The sequence below is a fragment of the Typopeltis vanoorti genome, chromosome 19 (genome assembly GCF_054136105.1).
Source record: "Typopeltis vanoorti isolate ZY-2024b chromosome 19, IOZ_Tvanoo_1.0, whole genome shotgun sequence".
NCBI lineage: Eukaryota > Metazoa > Arthropoda > Arachnida > Uropygi > Thelyphonidae > Typopeltis > Typopeltis vanoorti.
In genome coordinates, this window is record NC_143567.1 from 94,914,040 (window position 1) to 94,935,811 (window position 21,772).

At 34.4% G+C, this 21,772-nt stretch overlaps 1 protein-coding gene across 1 annotated transcript in view; it reads right to left on the reverse strand.

Moving 5' to 3' along the window:
• Nucleotides 1-21,772, reverse strand: part of LOC150096366 (serine/threonine-protein phosphatase 2B catalytic subunit 2-like) — a 308,592-nt gene that overhangs the window by 86,227 nt on the left and 200,593 nt on the right. The window contains exons 8-9 of the mRNA XM_090408945.1: nucleotides 19,904-19,998; nucleotides 3,962-4,087 (exon numbers count right to left, since the gene is read on the reverse strand). Coding sequence (XP_090265071.1) covers nucleotides 3,962-4,087; nucleotides 19,904-19,998 — 221 coding nt within the window. The remainder of the gene's footprint in view (nucleotides 1-3,961; nucleotides 4,088-19,903; nucleotides 19,999-21,772) is intronic.

Sequence of the window (21,772 nt, forward strand, 5' to 3'; positions counted from 1 at the left end):
GTTTGAAGATCCACTCTCTTAATCGGTTTATTGGGTATAATGGGATTTCAAGGTTTAATAACAGTTTAGTTTTGGTATTTTTTTCTTTTACTTTTTGAATTAAAGAATTTTAACCACTGAGAAAGCAAGTAAAATATATACTCCCATCCTTCAACACACACACAGTTACATCATTGCTAACTTCCTAGTGACAGATTTCTCCAAAAAAAAACCTGTTATCTGAGTTATTGTCAGATCTTATAAGACACTTCTTACTACATTAATCCATCTATATCTTAGTCTTCCTCTATGTTGGCAGTGGAGATAATATATGCACCATTCTCTCAAATCTAATTTAAGATCAAATCATCTTCCTGTACCTTCTTCAATTCTAACTGCTGACTTACAAACTCAAATATGGACTATGTATCGCTCAAGTATACACTATGTCCCTATTTACACCATATAATTGGAATGTTTTGAATAACTTTTCTCTTGGAACCTTGTCATATGCCTTTTACAGATCTTAACCACCATACCGACCATTATGGATCAAATACGCATCCTCATACGCTTCGTATCATATATTTCAATGTAATATCAATGATATTACAATTTTAATATGCACTTCGCATCCATGATAACCTTGACATCTATAGACATCTTGGCTGGTAGCATGGTTAAATACAGAGACATTAGCCAAAACACTAAACTAGCAGTATACAAGACAGCGTTCAAACCAATTTTAAGTTATGAATTGGAGAATTGGATTAGAAATAAAGCACTTGACCAAAGATTAGAGACCACAGATATGAGAGTTCTTAAAAAAATTAGAGGCCTGAACAGATGGCATCAATGGCAGAATCATATTATAAATGAAGATTAATAAGGAACTTGACATTGTTTGTATTCAAGAATGTGTGAACAGGACTAATTTAACGGGGTATGATCACTTAAATAGAATGGGAGGAAAGTTTAGCAAAACAGGTGTTTGATGCCAGGATGGCAGGAAAAAGACTCAGAGGAAGACCAAAGTCTAGGTGGATTGATTCAGTCAAAAGTGCCTTAGTAGAACAAAATGTTAGATATGGCAATAATATTGGAGTGCTGACAAGTAATAGACTAATTTGGAGGAAAATTGCTGATATGAGATTAATAATAACGTAAAGTTAATCATGTATAATAGCCTAAACATTCCTTCAGAGTACATACCAGCAATTGATGATGATGAAATTCAGATCCTTGTTATATATCCTTGATTTCTTAACTATTTGTCTTAAAATGAAAACTGACAATCTCTATATGGACTAAACCCAACTTTCTCTTTCACAATTTTAATTTGCTTTTTCTCAAGTAGGCTTGCATAAATCTTACCAGGAGCATTCAACGGGAAAATTCCTCTGCATTTCACATCCAGTTTTATTTCCCTATTTTTGGAGTACATAAGAGTTCTACTCCAATCATCTGGAATTCAACTCTTAGAAATGCTCAAATATGGAAGTCTCCATATTTGAACATTTCTGATCGAATCACCTACACCAACTGCCTTTGACATTTCATGTTTTTGATGACTTTTCTACTTTGGGTATTGATATATATTCTTGACTGTATTCCTGCTGAATATTTTTTACAATTTATTTTGTCCGGTGAGCTTCATGTACAGCTTATCAGAAATAAAAATATTTAATTGGTAGTTTCAAACATCTTCTTGTATACATCTTCAGATTAAATACAAACAGAAAAAACTATTAGCAGAGAGCTTTCTCAATTAATAACTGTTAAAAATTGAATGAACATAAACCAGGTTTTGAATATAGCATCAATATGTCAGACACATGGATCATTGTTGCTATGTTTTAGTGTAGCCTCTCATAGTCTAATTCATTCTAATTCATTAATATATAGGTTTTTGATGACCAAAGCTAGTTTATGATGAGACCTTGGTTTTTCATTAATTTAGATTAGACATCATATCATTTTGCTAACCTATTTAAATCTGCTAACACAGTTGTTGAATTCTATGTATGGAATTTTTGTAAGCTGCCAAAGTACTTGGTGCTTTTCTTTGATAGTGTGCAATGCCAATCCTCACTTATGTTAGCTTAGTGTTCATTTCAAACCATAAAAATCTCAACTCGTTTTTTACCACTGTCCTGTTTCATTCAGCAATCTTTTAAAGTAATTACTCTGACACTAAAATATCTTTATCTGCAATTTTCAGGTCACTTTCATCATCTCTGATTCCTATTACAGTACTTCCCTTTCTAAACTTTTTCAATAGCCTCTAGAATATTTTACCACTTCCTGATATTTATCTTCTGTGTCCTTAAAGTCCTCCCATGACTTTTGTTTAGTTAGTTTAACACAGTGCTTTGCTTTTTTTGCATTTTTCTCTGTATTCTCTCAGAACACATGCTAACTTACTTGATATGTTTTTTCTTTTCTTTGACTGCCTTTTTTTTTAACTTCCTGAGTCCATCATGAAGTTCTGATTTTTCTATGCAGACAACTTTATCCCATTCTTCTTTGGCTGAAATCTATCAATATTTTCTTCAGGGTCTTCCAGAGAATCTGTAAGGTTTGGTTCTTGTTTCAAACTCTTTCATTTTTTCTTGAATAATATTTGTATATTTGAGTCTGCAGTTCCACCTCTGAAAGCTGCTCAACTTTGATTCATTTTAAAACTTTCTTACATTTTCTCTACAATATGAAATTGAATTTTATCCTGCTCAAAACTAAATGGTGATAACTCTCTAATTCAAATCTTCTACATACTCTTATGTTCTGAACCAACATGAAGATTTTGCTATCAAGATAACATAGTCAATGAGAATTTTCTTATTTTTGTATCTTCTCTCCATTTGAATTTGTGCACATCTTTATGCTGGAACACGGTATTAGTAACAATTATTAGCATTGCTCTTTTCTCCAAATGTTTTGCAAAAATTTGGAGAAAAGAGCAACAAAATATTTTTATATGTCTGGTAATCATTTCCTACTATCAGCTGCCCTCTTTAATGTCCCAAGAAATTTCTCCAATTCTGCCTTAGTAGAACTCTCTGTGGGACCACAGGCATAAATCAGTCTCAATTTGTTCCTTACAACCAATCATTGCCTGAACATAATATCTTGTATTTGTTGATTAGAAAAACCTCGCCTATTTTTGTCCCCTCGGTTCAGATAACACCTATTACATTGATCTGGTACTTATTCAATTCATTTGCTAGGTCCAATATTTTAACCCTGCTGATGTTGAATTGGGTTTATGTGAGTAGCTGATTTTTCACTTTTTGCTTTAGTTCTCTGATGAAAACAGCAGGGAAAGGTCCTCATTTGATGTGGACACGAATTCTCCAGCTGACAGGAAATTCTATCATGTTGTATCATGTTTACTTTTTTGTTTCACATCACTTTATTCTGGTTTAAGGCAATATGAATACAATTCAGTCAACTTAATTTCAGAGTGGCACACCATCCTCATTCCTCCAGTATCCAGATAAATAGTTACTAATGGGTGCACCATGAGAAGATGAGGAATGGACATTATGTCAGAAGTCGGGGTTAGTACTCTGCATCCCTTAAAAGGCTATGTGGTGGTCTCCACCCAATTATTCAGCTTTGACCATTTAGCAAATCTCTTTTACTTTTAAAAAATATTAATATAATTCAGCTGATAGATCCATATAGAGTAAGTTTATAACTACAATGCAACCTATAAATCAACAAATTATGGTTCCAAAAGAAAGTGTTCAATTTATTTCAAGTCACATAGGATTTCATCTGTTAAACATGTGGCCAACTTTCCCAAGTTTTATGGTATTTATATATGTATACTACATCACATGCCAGTGTGTATACCAAAAACATTAATTCATGTTTAATTAAATACATTAAATAAATATTTTAATTAAAACTATATCACATTAAAAAACAACAACAGTAATGATTCATTTGTTGAAAGCCTATTAATATTAGAAATTACCTTTTTCTCCAACAAATGGCAAAGACCATGTAAACACATCCATGAAGTTTGGTAACCAGTATGGATGAGGAGAGCAGTTGAACTGGCGAATGTTCATTACATTGTTTTCATATTTTAAAACTGCAGCTACAAGAAATAGAATTCTAATTTATATATTTTTGTAATAAAATTTAAAAAATGATAATAATAAAACTTAATACTGGCTAATTTAACTGCTAGATGAATTTTATCATTTGGTGTGAGAGCCACTTGACTTACAAGAGACCTGAAGGGGCTTAAAAATTGTTCATGTTTGGATTATGTTTGCACAGGAGAACCAGATTATCTAATTCTAACTCATGATAATATTAATGTACAATAGGTTTTAAACCTTTCATAGATGGGATGCATAAATATATATCATCATCATCATAAAATTCCTGACATGTATCCTCAAGGAGTGTACAGGACATGATAGTACTACATGAAAAATTTACATCATTACTAACTTCCTATCTACCATTTTCCTCCAAATCAATCTGTTACCTGTTAAGACTCCAACATTCTAATCTGTTCCCTTTCAGTCATTTCCAACCGTAGTAGGTGACTTTGTAGGCATTGCCCACAAAATATTCCTGGTGAGATTTTTACAAGGTAGTTCACCATTGCTTTCCCCAACTCCCCAAATTTTAACCGGGCTCAGGACCGGCATATGGCTGGGAAGTATTCATGACTGTAATCCACGTGTGTTCACGTGACCGGTTTGCCTGTTCTGGGGGACGAAAAAACCCAAGTTTCCAGGTGAAAAAACCTCCTACCTCCATGAGACTGGCTAACTCACCCTTAGTCAAAAGAGACCAGATAAAGGTTCCTCACGTCACTGACGGGAATCGAACCTAGGTCTTTCTGACCAAAGGGGCTTCATCTATACTGACTGAGCTATGGAGACTCCAAATCAATCTGTTACTGTCAAGACTCCAACATTATCAGATCTTATATTTTCATCTTCTAAGGCACTTTTTACTGTATTAATCCACCTATACACATTGGTCTTCCTCTGGGTCTTTTTCCTGCCAACCTGGAAAAGAACACTTGTTTTGCTAATCTTTCCTATCCTGTTCTATTTAAGTGACCATACCACCTGAGATTAGCTCTGCTAACACATTCCTGAATGCTAACAATGTCAAGTTCTTTCCTAATATCCTCATTTTTAATAATGATATTGCCATTGATACCATCTGTTCACCCCTAATCTTTCTCAGGACTCTCATATCTGTGGTCTCTAGTCTTTGGTCAAGTGTTTTATTTCTAACCCAGCTCTCAGATCCATAAGTTAAAATTGGATTGAACACTGTCTTGTATACAGCTGATTTAGTGTTTTGATTAATTTCTCTCATATTCCATATAAATTTATTCAATTAACTTCCTACCATACCAGCTTTGTTGATTCAGTTGTCTATTTCCATCTTCACTAAAAATTGTGCCTAAGTAGCTGAAATGTTTTACTTGTTCTGTAGGTTCTCGATTCACAACGCAGTTTATATTTTCAATGCTTCTGTCTATTTTCATTGTTTTTGTCTTGTTATTGCTGACCTTCATACCATATCTATTCAACAGTTATTCAATTTAGTCGGGGAATCTCACAGACTTATACCGGATTTATTTAGAAGTATAACATCATCTGCATAAAGCAAAGAGCTGAGATTAACATCTCCAATTTTAATATCAGGTTTAGCATCACTTTCCTTCATAATGTGATCCATACAGATTCATTTTACACAAATTATGGACTCTACAACCATGTTATAAATAATCATTTTAATTTCCCGACGTTTCAACGACCATATATTAAGGTCATCATCTGAAGTACACACACACACACACACACACACACACACACACACACACACACACACACACACACACACACACACACACACACACACAGAGAGAGACAAGCTGAATTACATTTCACACAGTATGCTGAAGAGACAATGATTTGATCAACAGTTATTCTACTGGCCTGCCTTCTAATGAAAATAAAATAAAATTACAATAAATAAATGAAATAAAATAAATTAAATACATCAAAGCTATATTCTATTTAAGAATAGTTTTTGTCCCAGTAAATGATGTCCTAATTTAACATGACAATTATTATATTAGATTTAGAATCCTGGATTATAACACGGTTGTAGAGTCTATAAGTTGTGAAAAATGAATGCTGATCACCGTGTAATGCTAAAGGAAAGGAATGATCCATATAGATAATGAGTAACAGAGGGAGGGATATATATAAAAAATGAAATATACATTCTGTCAATTAATTAAACCATGTTGTGGTTTCTGGATAACCGAAAATGTTGGTCAATATAGAAGAAATAGAAGAAAATAATACAAGTAAATGCAGGGCAACATGTATGTAATCCAGTGCTGTATTAAAAGCGCACTATGTATATATCAAATACAAAATTATTTTTAACAAAACAGTTGTAAACTGTAAGACGAAAAAGTTTATTTTTATTATTATTATATGAAACCTCCAAGGAGTTCAAAAACTCATCGAGGGAGGGCACCTATTCTACAACTCTCTGTCTCCATCACTCAACACCAACTATAGCAAACTGCAACTAACATCATCATCATCTACACCAGTGCCATCTACTGCTCACCACCACTAGTATTTTCACAGACAATCACAAACATCCATGCCCACAGCAGGATTCAAACCTGCAACCTTTTGGCTGGAGAGTGGATATGCTAACCACTTGGCAAGCCAGGCTGGCATTATTGTTTGATGTACTAATAAACACCATGACAGAGCACATTAATAGGCTTTGCATCCCAGATGCATCAACCTATTCTATGGGAGATACTGCTTAACCAGAGGTCAGCCCATGATGAATTGCTTATAGATGTATTATTCAAGGGCATGAAAACTGGCACTGAACCACATATCTGAATCTAACTAAATCACATACACAATCAGTTAAATAAAATCATAACAACCAGTTATGCTAAGCTGCCACTTGATATTATTATTATAATTATTATTATACATACTTTCTCTGTTGAAAGTTTTTCACTTGGTTATACTATAAATTAAAGATGCCAAGGAATTAATATTCTTGGTTTCATCCTTTATCAAAGTTGCAATTTGATAAAGGATGAAACCAAGTTTGCACATGAAGTAACTTCACAATTGGACTACTTGTATTTAGAGGCTAATGACTTCACATCAATTGTTTTAGTATTCCATAATGCAAGGGCTACTCCCCAGACTGGTTCCAACCTTTATTGAGGTCTCATCAGGATATGTGCGTTGCAATATGCAATTCTATAGCAATCAATGTGAAGTCATTAGCCTCTATATACATGTAGTACAGTCATGAAATTACTTTACATGCAAACTATGTTTGCTTACACTTGGATCAAGGATGAAACCAAGAATATAATTCTTGGCATCTTTAATTTAAAATACTTTCCTCTCATCCCCTCCCCACCTTGAACATGCATTCGCAACATATAACTGTATCCAATTTCATACACTCACCATACCTTGAGAAGAAAATGAACCTCGTGTGCTTTGTAACCACACCCTTAGCCAGCTTCCAGGGATGACCTCAGGTTCTAGCTTCACCAGCCATAAGCTATCCCCTTACAAGCTTGTGTCTATCGTTCTTCCCCTGTCTCCCCATCTATTCTTCAAAGTTTAAAGATAATATTCCTTCAATCTATTCTCATATATGTAATTGCACATGCCAGTTATCTTTGTTACCCATTACTACATCATTTCAAATGTATTCCTATCTCCTCAGAACCCAGGTAACCATATCTGCACACAGAAGTCCAGATGCAGTCTTATCAAAGACTTTTAAAGTGTGAGAATAACATTTTTTCTCTTAAAAGTTAGTATTCTCTTCAAGTGCAGTTATCTGATGTGATGATACAACTGCATCAGCAAAGTGGCCCCCAAGCTTAAACTCTTTTTTCACTATAACCCCCAAGTCTCCAGTTTCATTGATTACTTGCAGCATTTCCCATCCAAAAAGGGAGCACACTGCAGGCATAGTATTATATTAATACTATGACTGCAATCTTAATACCTTATACTTGACAACAAAGAACTGACCACTGTCATTTGCACAACCTGCAGATTTTAATAAGGAACAGTTATGGTCCTTATCACTCAACTTAGCATTATTAGCAAATTACTTTCTGGATCATCCCCAATATCACATCATACATTACTTTCTGATACCTGTCAGTAATCAATGTTGCTAGTTTATTTTGCATAAGGAGTATCATCTAGCTCTACTGTCACTTCATTACAGAACATAAGCATGCTTCTAAAGCATTGTTACCTTTTAACAAAACCATGCTGTCTTCTATAGAGGATCCTATCCAACATTCTGATGACAAAACTAGAGAGATACTGATTAGAAATTCACTGCATCAGTCCTAGCTCCGTTTATGTGTAACGGAATTCCCTCCTCACTTCTATTCATTAGTAATCAAGTAAGCAGGTCAGGGACATTGCGAGCTCTCTTGCACATTATGCCAATATCTCATCAAGTTAGATTGCAGTATTTGAATCAAGCTCTTGTAATGGCTTTCATGCCTCTAAATCCAGTTTAACCAAAGAGCTAGTTGATCTGCAAGAATGCACATCTTACTCAAGTGGAAACTTAACAATTCAGCTTTGTTTATTTATTTTTATTTTTGCATTTGACACTTTCCTATCATTATCAGTGATTCTATAAACTCTCTTTTTCTCATCTTGCATGCTTTCTCTTCTCTCCAGCCATTATTCCCACAGTTGAAATTGTGCATATCAATAGTCCTCCTTATACCATAAGATTTATGTCTATGCTATTCATATTCTCTACAGATAGCTTGGTCTGTATCAGGACCCAATTGTGCATTTTGTCCTGTTAACCTCTATCTCACACCAAACAGCCTCAAACTCACTGTATTTAATCCCACTATGACACTCTCCTGTCCTTACTATTTTGTCTATCCTCCCTGAATACATCATAACAATATCCTCCTCCTTCTGCAGCCAGGTCTTGCTGGCTAATACTTTTCAAAGCTATTGTACTATAATACATCCTGAAAGTACAAATCCTTTCACCCATCAAAATCACCTCATGCATCATACCCATATCATTTCTCCTACACAGTTTACTCAATAAATCATTCACAATTACAAGTCTCTGCCTCAGCCCAGCCCTGTCAAAATGCAAAAGATTTCCTAATTAACCACTGCAAGTTCCTGACCAGCCTGCTAACTAAAACATAAGTACACATCTTTAAATATAATAAATAATGGATAACTCAGATAGTAATGAACAGATATTTATTATCAAATTTTCACCTATGCATCAAGGTTATCAACAGTATTAATAGTTCTAGAGATGTGGCATGTTTTCACAAAAGGAGATCTGGCAACTTCAGGCTAGAATTCCTGCTATAATGGACACCTTCCTAGTTGGAGGAAATACCAACTAGAGCTACTTGGGGAAGATCGTCTTCACTCCATAGCAAAACACCACCACCTTTGGAGGCCTGAAATAGCTGTTACCATGTCTGATTGCCATGGGGGAATCCAGAAGAACCTCTCCCATCATCTCCAAGGGAAGATCAGTAAGGTATAGTATGCCCACGCTTGCGAGAGCTTCGCTTGGTGACTTGCCAAAAATAGCCGATTCATGCTGAAGAAATGAAGGATGTACAAATTAGTCACCAACATGCAAAATCATGTGCTTTTTTGTCTGTCACTGTACTAGTAGCAGCTTGATTTTTGTTGTCGCAGAAGATGGATTGATTACCCTATTAACAGAATGGATTCTCCTTCTTGTGACATGTGCAGAAGTGTCGAAGGGTCTCGCATTCAGTGGGCGTACTATAGTTCTGCTGGCTGGCTGCTGTGTACAGGACCAAACCAGATTATTATCAGGTTTGGTCTTGTACACAAAATATTTAAAAGTAGAAAAGTGACAGATCTACAGAAAAATGTATATTCTATTGTACTTTGTAATTTCCTTAAGCTATTCAGTAACAATATTAGTAAGTATGAAGTTATGCACTTTGGTGTGATGATATATTGTTATATTGGTACTTAGAGAAACTGATGAGGCTAGGTATCATGGAACTATGGTGGAGAGAAAGGTGAAGTTCAAAGGTCACAAAGCAAAAACTGCAAATATAATTCGGAGGATAACTGTGATGTGAAACAAACGTTGATATAAAAGGATAAGGAAGTGATTTTGTCCCTTTTCAAAATGTTGAACTTTACAAGATGTTGCGAATACCACGAGAGGTACTAAAAGTTTTTTAGGGAGTAGAAAGCATTTTTTTTAAAAATTATTTTTTACTTTTGCAAAGGCATTTGAACATTTTTTTAATGTTGTTCCCACCCACGAAAGGTTATTAGCAAAAATATTGTTCATTTGTATAGCGGGTGGGCTAAGGATCCCCTCACCCCATTTTTATCAATTTTACATACATTTTTTGTAATTTTTTATTTATTTTTAAATAGTCTGGAAACCCTGCTCTAGAGACCACACATCAAACCTTTTCACTTTTTCAAGCCACTTCAGACCTCTAATAAGCAGGGCAAAATATTACAAGGAAAAACTCTTACAAAAGTTGAAACAAATGGGAATGGATATGATGCTGGTAGCATGGATAAGGCTGGCTGACAGACATGAGAGAGTAGTATATGGAGGAGTGGAATCACATACAAGCCACTGAATTAGAAACTTTGCAGAAATCGGTCTGTATAAGCATGTCACAGCCAAAACCAATTCTCCTCAATTCCTGGCTCATAGTTTGATGGGTCGGGAACAATCTTCATTAAATGCCTCAGTCAATTGCTTCACAGGAAGTTCAGTTTGTCCATACACATCCAGAGCATGCTTCATCTTCGATGGACTTACAATCACGTAACTCATTTATCCAAAAATAAATAGTGTTTAATTTACCAAACTTTTCAAACAACCCTCGCACATGCAGGAACAACAACAGAATGAACAAACAGACTGCAGAATTCTAGTCCTACTTGCACACTCTGAGGCAAGCTTAGCTATTAGCCTAAATTTCTTGTGAAGTTACAGGGCCGTAAACAGAAATTAAAAGAAAAAGTAATAGGCCAACAGGGAAAAAAAAAAAAAAGCTGTTGAAAAAGCTCAGAAATGGAGGAAATAGTGCTGTAAAAGGAATTAGAGATGATAAAGGTGACATGAAAACTGGAGGAAAAAGATATCTTTGATGTACGGAGTAATTACTTCGAAAAAGTATCATAAAACTACAGTTATATGATGTCAGTGAGACATTATATCAAGCAATAGTCTTTATTTGAGTTGCAAGTCAGCATTTAGAATTGAAGGAAATACAGGAAGATGGTTTGATGTTAAATCTGGTGTGAGACAAGGATGTACATTATCCCCTGTGTTATTCATTATCTATATCAACCAGAATTAAACCTGATATCAAACTTGGAGATGTTAAGCTCAGCTCTTTACTTTATGCAGATGATATTATATGTTTGAATAAATCCAATACAAAAGTGCAAGATTCCTGACTAAATTGAATAACTGTTGTAATAGATTTAGTATGAAAATCAGCAATGACAAGAAAAGATAATGAAAATAGGAAGAAACATTGAAAATATCAACTGCATTGTGAATGGAGAACCTATAGAACAAGTAATACATTTCAGCTACTTAGGCATGATTTTTAGTGAAGATGGTAAATTAAATATGGAAATAGACAACTGAATCAACAAAGCTGGTATGGTAGGAAGTCAACTGAATAAATTTATATGGAATAAGAGAGAAATTAATCAAAACACTAAATCAGCTGGATACAAGACAGTGTTCAACTCAATTTTAACTTATGGATCTGAGAGCTGGGTTAGAAATAAAACACTTGACCAAAGACTAGAGACCACAGATATGAGAGTCCTGAGAAAGATAAGGGGTGTGAACAGATGGCATCAATGGCAATATCATATTAAAAATGAGGATATTAGGAAAAAACTTGACATTGTTAGCAGGGCTAATCTCAGGTGGTATGGTCACTTAAACAGAATGGGAGAGGAAAGATTAGCAAAACAAATGTTCTCTGCCAAGTTGGCAGAAAAAGACCCAGAGGAAGACCAAGATATGGGTTTAACAGATTGATTTGGAGGAAAATTGTAGATAAGTGTAAGTTTTTCATGTAGTAATATCATAAAACTGTACACTCCTTGAGTGAGGGTACATATCTGGATGATGAAAAAAAAATTATATGTGATAAACAATAGGCTAAACTAGCATTTAATGTTAGGAAAGAAGAGAAATTGTTTGTAAACAAAAAACAAACATTTGATCCTTATTGCAGAATCTGAAGAAAACATTGAGGGACTTGTGAAAGCATGTGAAAAAAAAAAAAAAAACAGTTGCATGAATGGAAAAATAACTATTATTTTGGACACAGGAAATTAAAGAAGCAGTTGGTGAATAGAATATATCATATAAAAAAATTCCTAGTCATTATGTGGTCTTTAAAGAAAAATTTAAGAGAGCTATGCATAAAAATAGAGAGGAAAGTCAGGATGCTACCAACAAAATTTTGAAAAAGATAGCAGTATTATAAAAAGTGATTAAGATATTCTGAATGTCTAGAATACTTTCTTAAGAAAAATTATTAAATGAGGTAAAAAAAACAGCAGAGCAGTTGTAGCAGATATTTAGGAAGAATGGAATCAAGAGTACATTACAGTACATTACAAGTCAGAAAAAAATCCATTAGAAACTTAAGATCTTGAATGTCTTTCAAGATCTTAGGTTTCTAATGGATTTTTCTAATGGAGTAGATGATAAATAAATTGTCAGTGCCAAAGGATAATGGTTGTCAATTTAATGTTGCAAAATGCCAAGTAATGCACTTTGGGATGAAAAGAATTACATAATTATTATCATATTTTATTGTACTGTATTACAGGAAATTGATGAGGCTATTGATCTGGGATTGATAGTGGAGAGAGAGAGAGATTTGAAGTTCAAAGGGTATATTGCATAAGTTGTCAAAATAGCTCAAAGATTACTTGGATGTTGAGCACATTTACAAGTAAAGATAGAGAGGTTATTGTCCCCTCATTATAAGGCTATAATTCAGCAGCAACTTGACATGTGCATAGATTTGGTCATCTGGATTACTTGGGGATTAGGAGATGGGGTCAGAGACAAGTGACCAAGCTGGTGACAGGTCTGTGGAGTGTTCCTTAGGAGGATAGATTCAAGGTACATAAGTTGCAGAGTTTAATTGAGAATCAGAGGAGAGAGGGATATGATAGAAACTTATAAGTTGCTAAAGGGATTCCATAAGATTGACACAAGAATGGAATCAAGTAGTGTCAACAAACTTGTTTCAATAAGACTGACATAAGCTCTCCCCTGCTCCTCATGCATTGACACAATATATGAGGAGCAGGGGAGAACAAGGAGTCACCACTGGAAGTTGTGTAAGAGTCGTTAGAAAGGGTGTATAGACTAGATTCATTTTTAAAAATTATGGGAACAGCTACTGTGTTATAGTGAAACTTCAGGTTAATATAAACCAAACTAATCACCTGACATTTTGACCTTCATATCAAGGCCATCATCTGGAGCATACACATACATACAAAGAAATAAGCTATATTACAATCTACATAGTATGCTAATGTCACATTAATTTAGATAACCATTAAAACTCTTGGCCTGACCTCTAGTGAAAAAAGAACCTTACTACATAAAAGCTAGAGTCCTGTTATCTGTTTGGTTATAAATCATTAAGAGATATATTAAGCTAGAGAGCAACATGCTCTCACATAATTACTCACAGATAAATTAGAACAAAAGCAGTATTGATGGCTGCCAATAAGGAGGGGGGGGCTGAAATTATTGTGTAGAGTTTCGAAGTAAGGATTTGTTGGAGAACTTGGAAGAAATCGTGAGCTGAAGGTGTCATCCAAATTTTGGGGATTTTTAGCTACCACTGTTTAGATTAGAATGGTTGATCAAAATTTCACAGGCTTCCTTAAATTTGCATACATACTAGATGTTTGTATGATGTAAGGAACAGATACCTTTCCAATCAATTTGGTGTAGGGTGTTAAGAGTGTAATCTGAGAGACCTGTGGTAGTATAATGGTTATGTTTTTAGTGTGATCCATTTCTCGAAATGGATTTACTACTACCAAATTATGTTTGAGGTTTATGTATTTGAGGAGAAAATCCTGACAACAACTGACCCAGTGCTAGAAGAAAAAGAGGTGTGCTGATAAATTGTTAACCACTGGCTCAATTAAAAAAAAAACAGCAGGTTACCCCTTCGTGAGAATTGCGATACAAACCTCCAAAAATATAAATTAATGCCATAATCAGCAAATGAATTTCTTCTTAGGGTAATGACCTTATTAGGTTCACAGTTTATAAATGCAAAATCCTTGACTGACATTGAGAAATGTTATTACCTAAAGAAGAAGAGGCCTAGGCAAAATTAAGCAGATTTGCTGAAAAATAATAATTTTGTAAAATTGCTAGAGAAGATAATCCCTGCACAGGCTGCCATGTAGGGAAGAGAGCAGGAAAAATGAAACATAAAGGGACCAAAATAAGTGCATCCTTGCTGAATTTTTCATATTACCATATAGAGGCTTATCACCTGAATTCCACTATCTATCGAAGAGTGTATGTGTGCTGCTCCACAATTCATAGTCATTGTTGGTTTAATAACTGGTTCATTCATACCAGTGCAAGCTGTCTCCAACATACACTGATCTAACCCCTACTATTCACCTTAACGTATAATACAGTAGTGCATGTGATAGCTAACACCACTATAACGAACTATAGAAAAGTCTGGACTAAGCCATAGAACCAATGCTATTTTAAGCTCACTGTTGCAGACAATAAAAGATGAAAAATTGCAGGAAATAGAAAAAAAGAATGAAATTGTGGGAAACAGAATACAAGGATTGGCAGAAACCTCACATAAAGCACACAGCATGACAAGTACAAATGCAAACAGTAATAGGAGGTATAAGAAAGAACTAGAAGAGCATGAAGTTATAAAATGCTAGATGTTGTTGTTTTGTGACTCTGATCCATAAAAACTTGCAAACCTATAGCACATTTAGTACTGGTGTGAGCTGGGATTTTTTTTTCTTCTGTTTTTATTAATTATATATATTTCTTGTATTTTTATTTATTTTTTTACATAGTTCAGAAACCCTGCTTTAGAGACCAAACATGGAACTTTTTCATGACATTTCAGGCTTCAAATAAGCAGGGAGGAGTCATATACCAGGCGATGAAATTGATCCACCACCTAAACACAATCACAAATACCCATGTGCATGATGCGATGTGATTCAGGCGGTTTAAGGCAGATACACTAACATTAATTGTGGATTTTCATTTTTAAAATTAGCCGAGTGGTTAGTATATCTACTCTCCAGCCAAAAGGCTGCAGGTTCGAATCCCGCTATGGGCATGGATGTTTGTGATTGTCTGTGAAAATGTTAGCGGTGGTGGGCAGTAGACGATGTTGGTGGATTTGAGTGATGGAGACAGAGCGTTGTAGAGTAGCTACACTCCCTCTATGAGTCTTTGGACTCCTTGGAGGTGTCACGTAATAATAATTTCATACTCTTCTAGTTCTTTCTTTTTTGTCTCTCATTATTTTTTGCATTCATGTTGTTATTTTGGGTTCTTTATTCTGTGGTTCCTGCTAATCCCTTGTGTTTTGTCGTCAAGTTTATGATTTCCTGTGATTTATGTCGTTCTATTTCTGGGTCAATTTAGTTCATTAATTTTTTCACAGTTTCCTTTATGTCATTTTTAGTAATTTTTTTTTTGTGTGTGCGTGCGTGTGCGCGCATGTGTTATTTCTTATGATTTCTTTTGTTCTATTTCTGGCAATTTCCTTTGTTCTGCTTCTCATGATTTATTTTATTTCACAAATTCTTTTGTTATATTTCTAGCAATTTCTTTTTGTTTAATTGGAATGGAGTGCAGGGGTTGGTATTGTTACCCCCAATTTACTATTGTGAACTTTGTGTTATAATGATGACTAAAAAAACAGTATCATAGAACCAATGCTATTTTAAGCTCGCTATTACAAATGATAGAAGATGAAAAACTTTCACAATAGCAAACTGAATTTCCTAACAAATGATGTCTCAATTCATTCGCTTGAACAGATGCATTTATTTTTAGCTCTATTTATTCAAAAAAGCAGCAACATGTAATTGTCTGCATCGGCATGATATTAGATGTCAAAGGAAGTCATTCTCTTTTTCTTTTCTTATTTTTTTTTAAAGTCCTATCCATGAAAGGGTTATTTGTGAACTTATAGTACATCTGTATCATGAGTGGGTTAAAGATTTTATTTTTTACTCATTTCTCAGTTTAGACCAAAGTTTCCCAAACTGTGTTCTGCAGAAAGTGCTAAATGCTGCGACAAATTCAAACATATTTGAAAATCACAATCCTCATTTTGCATGTGGATTGTGCTAATAAGGCCAGCGTGCACTAGCCTTGACTCAGCCGCCCACGGTTGTCGACACCTCCAAGCGCAAGTGAAGTACAGAGGTATCTATTCTAAGAAACATGCAATCACAAGCAAAGGTCAATGCAATGCGCTGCAGCCCAGCATGCCTGTAGTGTGTTCTCTTGCAATACAGCCTGCTTCAGCGATAGTGTGCACCTAGCTTTACATTGAATACTCGACTCTAACCAAAGTGTTCTGTTAAAATTTCAGGATTTGTGAAGTGTTCCATCTTAGGAAAAATTTTGGAATTGCTGGCTTTGATGATCCCTTTTATTGGAAAGACCTGGGTCTGAGCCCAGACTATGACATGAGGAACCTTTATCAGGTGTTTTCAATCAAATGATAGTTAGCCGGTGTCATACAGAGGTGAAGGGTTTTTCATCCTTCAAAACGAGCAAACAGCATGTTTTGAGTGATGAAAAATGGCCCCATGAATACACATTCACATCTACAGACATAAGACATTTCTTGAATAAGGATTAACCAACCTATTCCGTAGAATTTCAGTTTCAAACGCCTACACTATGAAGTGTGGGTCTGTGCATGAGAGTAAATCAGGATAGGACTTAATTCTTATGAAGTCCAGAAACCCTGCTCTAGAAACCAAGCATGAAACTTTTTCAAGCCATTTCAGACCTCCAGTAAGCAGAGTGGTGGTCTCACAGTGGACAATGAAATTCATCTTCCACCTAAAGACAATCCCAAATATGAATGCCCATAGTGGGATATGAACCTGAAACCTGTTGGTTGGAGAGCAGATATGCTAACCACTTGGCCAGCCAGGCAGGCCTTTTAGGGGAGGATTGCTCTAATGTAATATTTACACTGATTAGTTACTGAAAAATCAGCTCATAATGCAGAAGCATAAAATTTATTAACATTTTGTATTAAAATTATAAAATAAAATAAAGGATGAAATTGTTTTTTCATCTTGCACAGTATTTTGATATTTGTTATTGTATTATTTCATTTCAAAAAATCAAAATTTATCATTGTTTTGGACTTTTATAATTCATATTGTGAACTAGCTATAAAGACATGGATGAAAAAACAAATTTTGTCAGTTATTGCAAAATCAGGGAGGAAGGGAAAGAAAATTGCAGGGTGGAGAGGATAAATCAGTATAAACCAGCATGCACAGAATTTTGAAATTCACAATTTACAATGCACACTACTACTTAAAGTTGGGAAAAAAAAAGAAAAAAAAAAGGGGGGGTGTTAATAAATACCCAATTTTTTATAGCCAAGACAACATGAACTGAAGAGTGTTAAATATGGAGAGAAAGCTATAGTTGAGGTCAGTTCTTCAACAGATCTTTTTTGGAATTGACTGTATATGGACTTGCTTCCATGTTGTGGAGTGGTTGTCTGCTGAGTATAATAATAGTGTAGAGTTGATAGACTTCAGTTCAGAAGCAAATTTGGTGGAATACCATCAGAACCAAAAACCTTCTTGGCATTCAGGTTGATCAAGACTCTTCTGATTTCTTTCTGATAGAAGGCTATGGAAGACATGCACTGTTTCCGTTGATGGCAGAAGTAATTTGCTTTGGTTATATCTGTAGGAATTTGATCAGAAGAATTATGCTAGGAGGTCAGCTTTATCTGTATATAATGTTACGATACTGTCATCTGGATAAGTGATTTTCCCTTATTTATTCTTATATAAGGGTTGTTTCAAAAAATTTAGTAAATTTCCAATAGACGGCAACACAATTCGTTCATTCATTCATACCAGTGTCGGCACATATCATCTTTTTCATGACCCCTGGCAAAATTTTAACCATGTACGATGCGTAGTTCTTGTTTGGTAAAGATTTAAAATGACCATGTTTGCATTTTTCATAAAAATGGAGAAAAACAAGTTTTGCGCAGTGATAAAACACTTTTATTTGAAGAAGTGGATAGCCACACAGATCAAAACCGAGTTAGATGCAGTTCATGGGGACTCTGCACTAAAGACTATTTATTTTAGGATAAATGAGTTTAAATATGGTCATAAGTCCATCAAAGATGAAGCGTGCTCCGAAACACCTGACTGAGGAAAAATTCATGGTATCATTCTTATGGAAGCCAACCAGTGAAAGTTAATGAAATTGCTGAGATTGTTGGTATTTCAACTGAACTTGTGTATAATATCCTGCATGAAAAATTGCACATGAAAAAGCTGTGTGCTGCAATTGTTGACTGTCGATCAAAAACACATGTGAAAAGACATTTCAGTGAATGTTTGGTGATGTTTAATCGCAATTCACAGGATTTTTTGAGTCGATTCGTGACTGTAAATGAAACTTGGATCCACTACTACGCACCAGAGTCCAAGCAGCAGTGAAAACAGTGGACAATGCTTGGTGAAAGAGCACCAAAAAAAAGCAAGACCGTTTCAGCTGGGAAGGTGATGGTCACTGTTTTTTGGGATTCCGAAGGAATTATCATGATAGACTATTTGGAAAAGGATAAGCCAATAATGGGAGTCTATTATGCATCTTTGTTGGACTGTTTAACAGAAGAACTGAAGAAGAAACAGCTAAGATTGGCGCACAAAAAAAGTCCTCTTTCATCAAGCATCGCAATGGCAAAATTGCACGAATTGAGGTTCAAATTGGTTCCACATCCACTGTATTCTCCAGACTTGGCCCCATGCGACTTCCTCTTGTTCCCAAATGTAAAAATTTGGCTCTGTGGGAAAACATTTTCTTCAAATGAGGATGCCATCAAGGCTCTCAATGACTATTTTGAGAATTTAACAAATCCTACTTTTTAGATGGGATGAAAAATTTGGAAACTCACTGGACCAAACGTGTAGACCTCGATGGAGGCTATATTGACAAATACAGGTGATTTTTTTCCAAAAAAAATGTGGTTAACTTATTTTTTTACCAAACTTTTCAAACAACACTCATATATTGTATGATTGTAGTCCAAACAATGTCTAAAGATAATAAAATGAGTTTTTATATGTCTATCTTTATTTCTATTAAGTTCCAAAATGAATGATTATATGATAAAATGACTGGGATGAAAAAATTGATTATAAAATAGGCATACTCATCTAATTGTGTGTTTCATTTAATTCCAATCAAATAAATTAAACTACCTACATAATGTATTATAAAAGTGAACATATGTTTTATGCTTTCAAGAATAAGTCACCTCTTTGAAATACAAAAGGAACACAGTCTTGATAGTTAATCTAATTATATATTTTCCTGAGTTTGATTATCTTAACCAATAATGAAGATTATTAGTGGCATGTATTTTGCATTCATGTTCTGATAGCGTTAATGATGACAACATCAATATGGTAGGGCATGGGGGAGAGGAGCAATTTTAAAATCATTACCAACTTAGAAGATATTTATTACACATTTCCAAGCTTACCTTTGTTATTGTATACATCCAAATAATTTGGAGCTGAAAATATGGTGATAAGTGAAGGAAATCCTGTTGCTTGATTTTTTTTGTACATACGATATCTGAAAATACAGGTAACATGCAGTAATGATTTATGACATAACTGGTAAATACTAGTTAATAATATATTTCATTACTTTATTTAAGGAATGTTTTTTGGTTCTTTACTCTACTGCAATACACTTATACTAATGGTGAACACCACCAACATATAACCAGTGGATATATCTAATTTACAGAGCTATTCTGTCCTCCTGTACATTACACAGATAATAAATTACGTTATAAGCATGAAGATTCCAAAGCATAAATTTCCAGTAGATCACTAAATTACATCATATTAAACCTCTTACAAATCAATAAATTAAAGATGCCAAGAAATTATATTATTGGTTTAATCCTTTATTCAAGTGCAAGCAAACAACGTTTGTGTCTGAAGTAACTTCACAACTGGGGAATTTGTATATAGATGCTAATAACTTCACATCGCTTGCCTTAGTATCCCATAATGCAAAACATATCCTTATGGACATGTATAATGATATGCACTATGAGTACAGTGACCATAAGTCCTTTATTTCGCTACTCTGTCCTTTAGATTTATTTATTTATTTTCTAAAACAGCTATTTTGTCCTTTATTTTTTGAATTGAAATAGTAAATTGAATATTGGTGCGTAGCACACGGTCCACAGAAACATGAAACTGTCATTTCATCAGCACTTGCTAGCGATGCGGCATATATGGCTGTGTTGCTGATGTGAGTGGGTGCATTGTATTGATTATTTAAATAACTGGGACAGCTCTTTCGTGGAAATGGAAGTATCTGAATGGGTTCCTACTATGAGAAATCTCTCTGTGGGCGAAGATCGAAGAAAGCATTTTGTTCATTTCCAGTCAATAGAACTTAAACATAAATGAGGGAGAACTATTTGATGAAGTTGTGCATATTAAAAGTTATGTCACCAGTGAAAAGATCAAAGAATAGTGAAAAAATGATGAGTCCCGTCAACATAGATAGGTTGAAATTGTTAAATATTGCACAGCTAAACACATATCTTTTAAAAACATTTTAAAAATCATTGAATTTTGTTTTGTCTCCCTGGATCTAATGTCCCCCACTGAACAAGTATTTTCATTAGTGAACAATATGTGCACCAGTGAAAAAAAAAAATAATTAAAAATCAAAACATTCAAGGCAAGCATTTATACCAAATGCAACTTTGACATGAAATGTATAGAGTTTTATGAAGTTTTAAAACACAAACCTGATTTATTAAAAAAAAGTTCATTCTTGTGAAAAGTACCAAAATTAAATTTTTTTAAGTAATAATAATTGTTTAAAATGCTATGTATATGCTTATATTTTATAATAAATGTTATAAAGCTTTTTAGTTTTAGTGAAACAAATAAATGCAACCTGCTTTTTTTTTTTTTTTAATTATGAAACAATTTCTGATCTGTCCTTTATTTTCTCCAAAAAAATATCGTTACCGTAATTATGGGGTCACTAATCAGACAGGTTTTGACTTTAATCGAGTTTTCATTAGTGAGAGAGCCAGACCCAGTAGAAGTAATGTAGAAGTCATATTAACTGATGAGACCTCAATTAAGGTCGAAACCGGTCTGGATAGTGACCCTTCCCATAATGCATAGTATTATACATGTCCATAAGGATATGTGCTTTGCACTATGGGATACTAAAGCAAGTGATGAGAAGTCATTAGCATCTATATATGAGTTTCCCAATTGTGAAGTTACTTCATGTGCAAACTTTGTTTGCTTACATGTGGATAAAGAATTAAACCAAGAATATAATTTCTTGGCATCTTTAATGT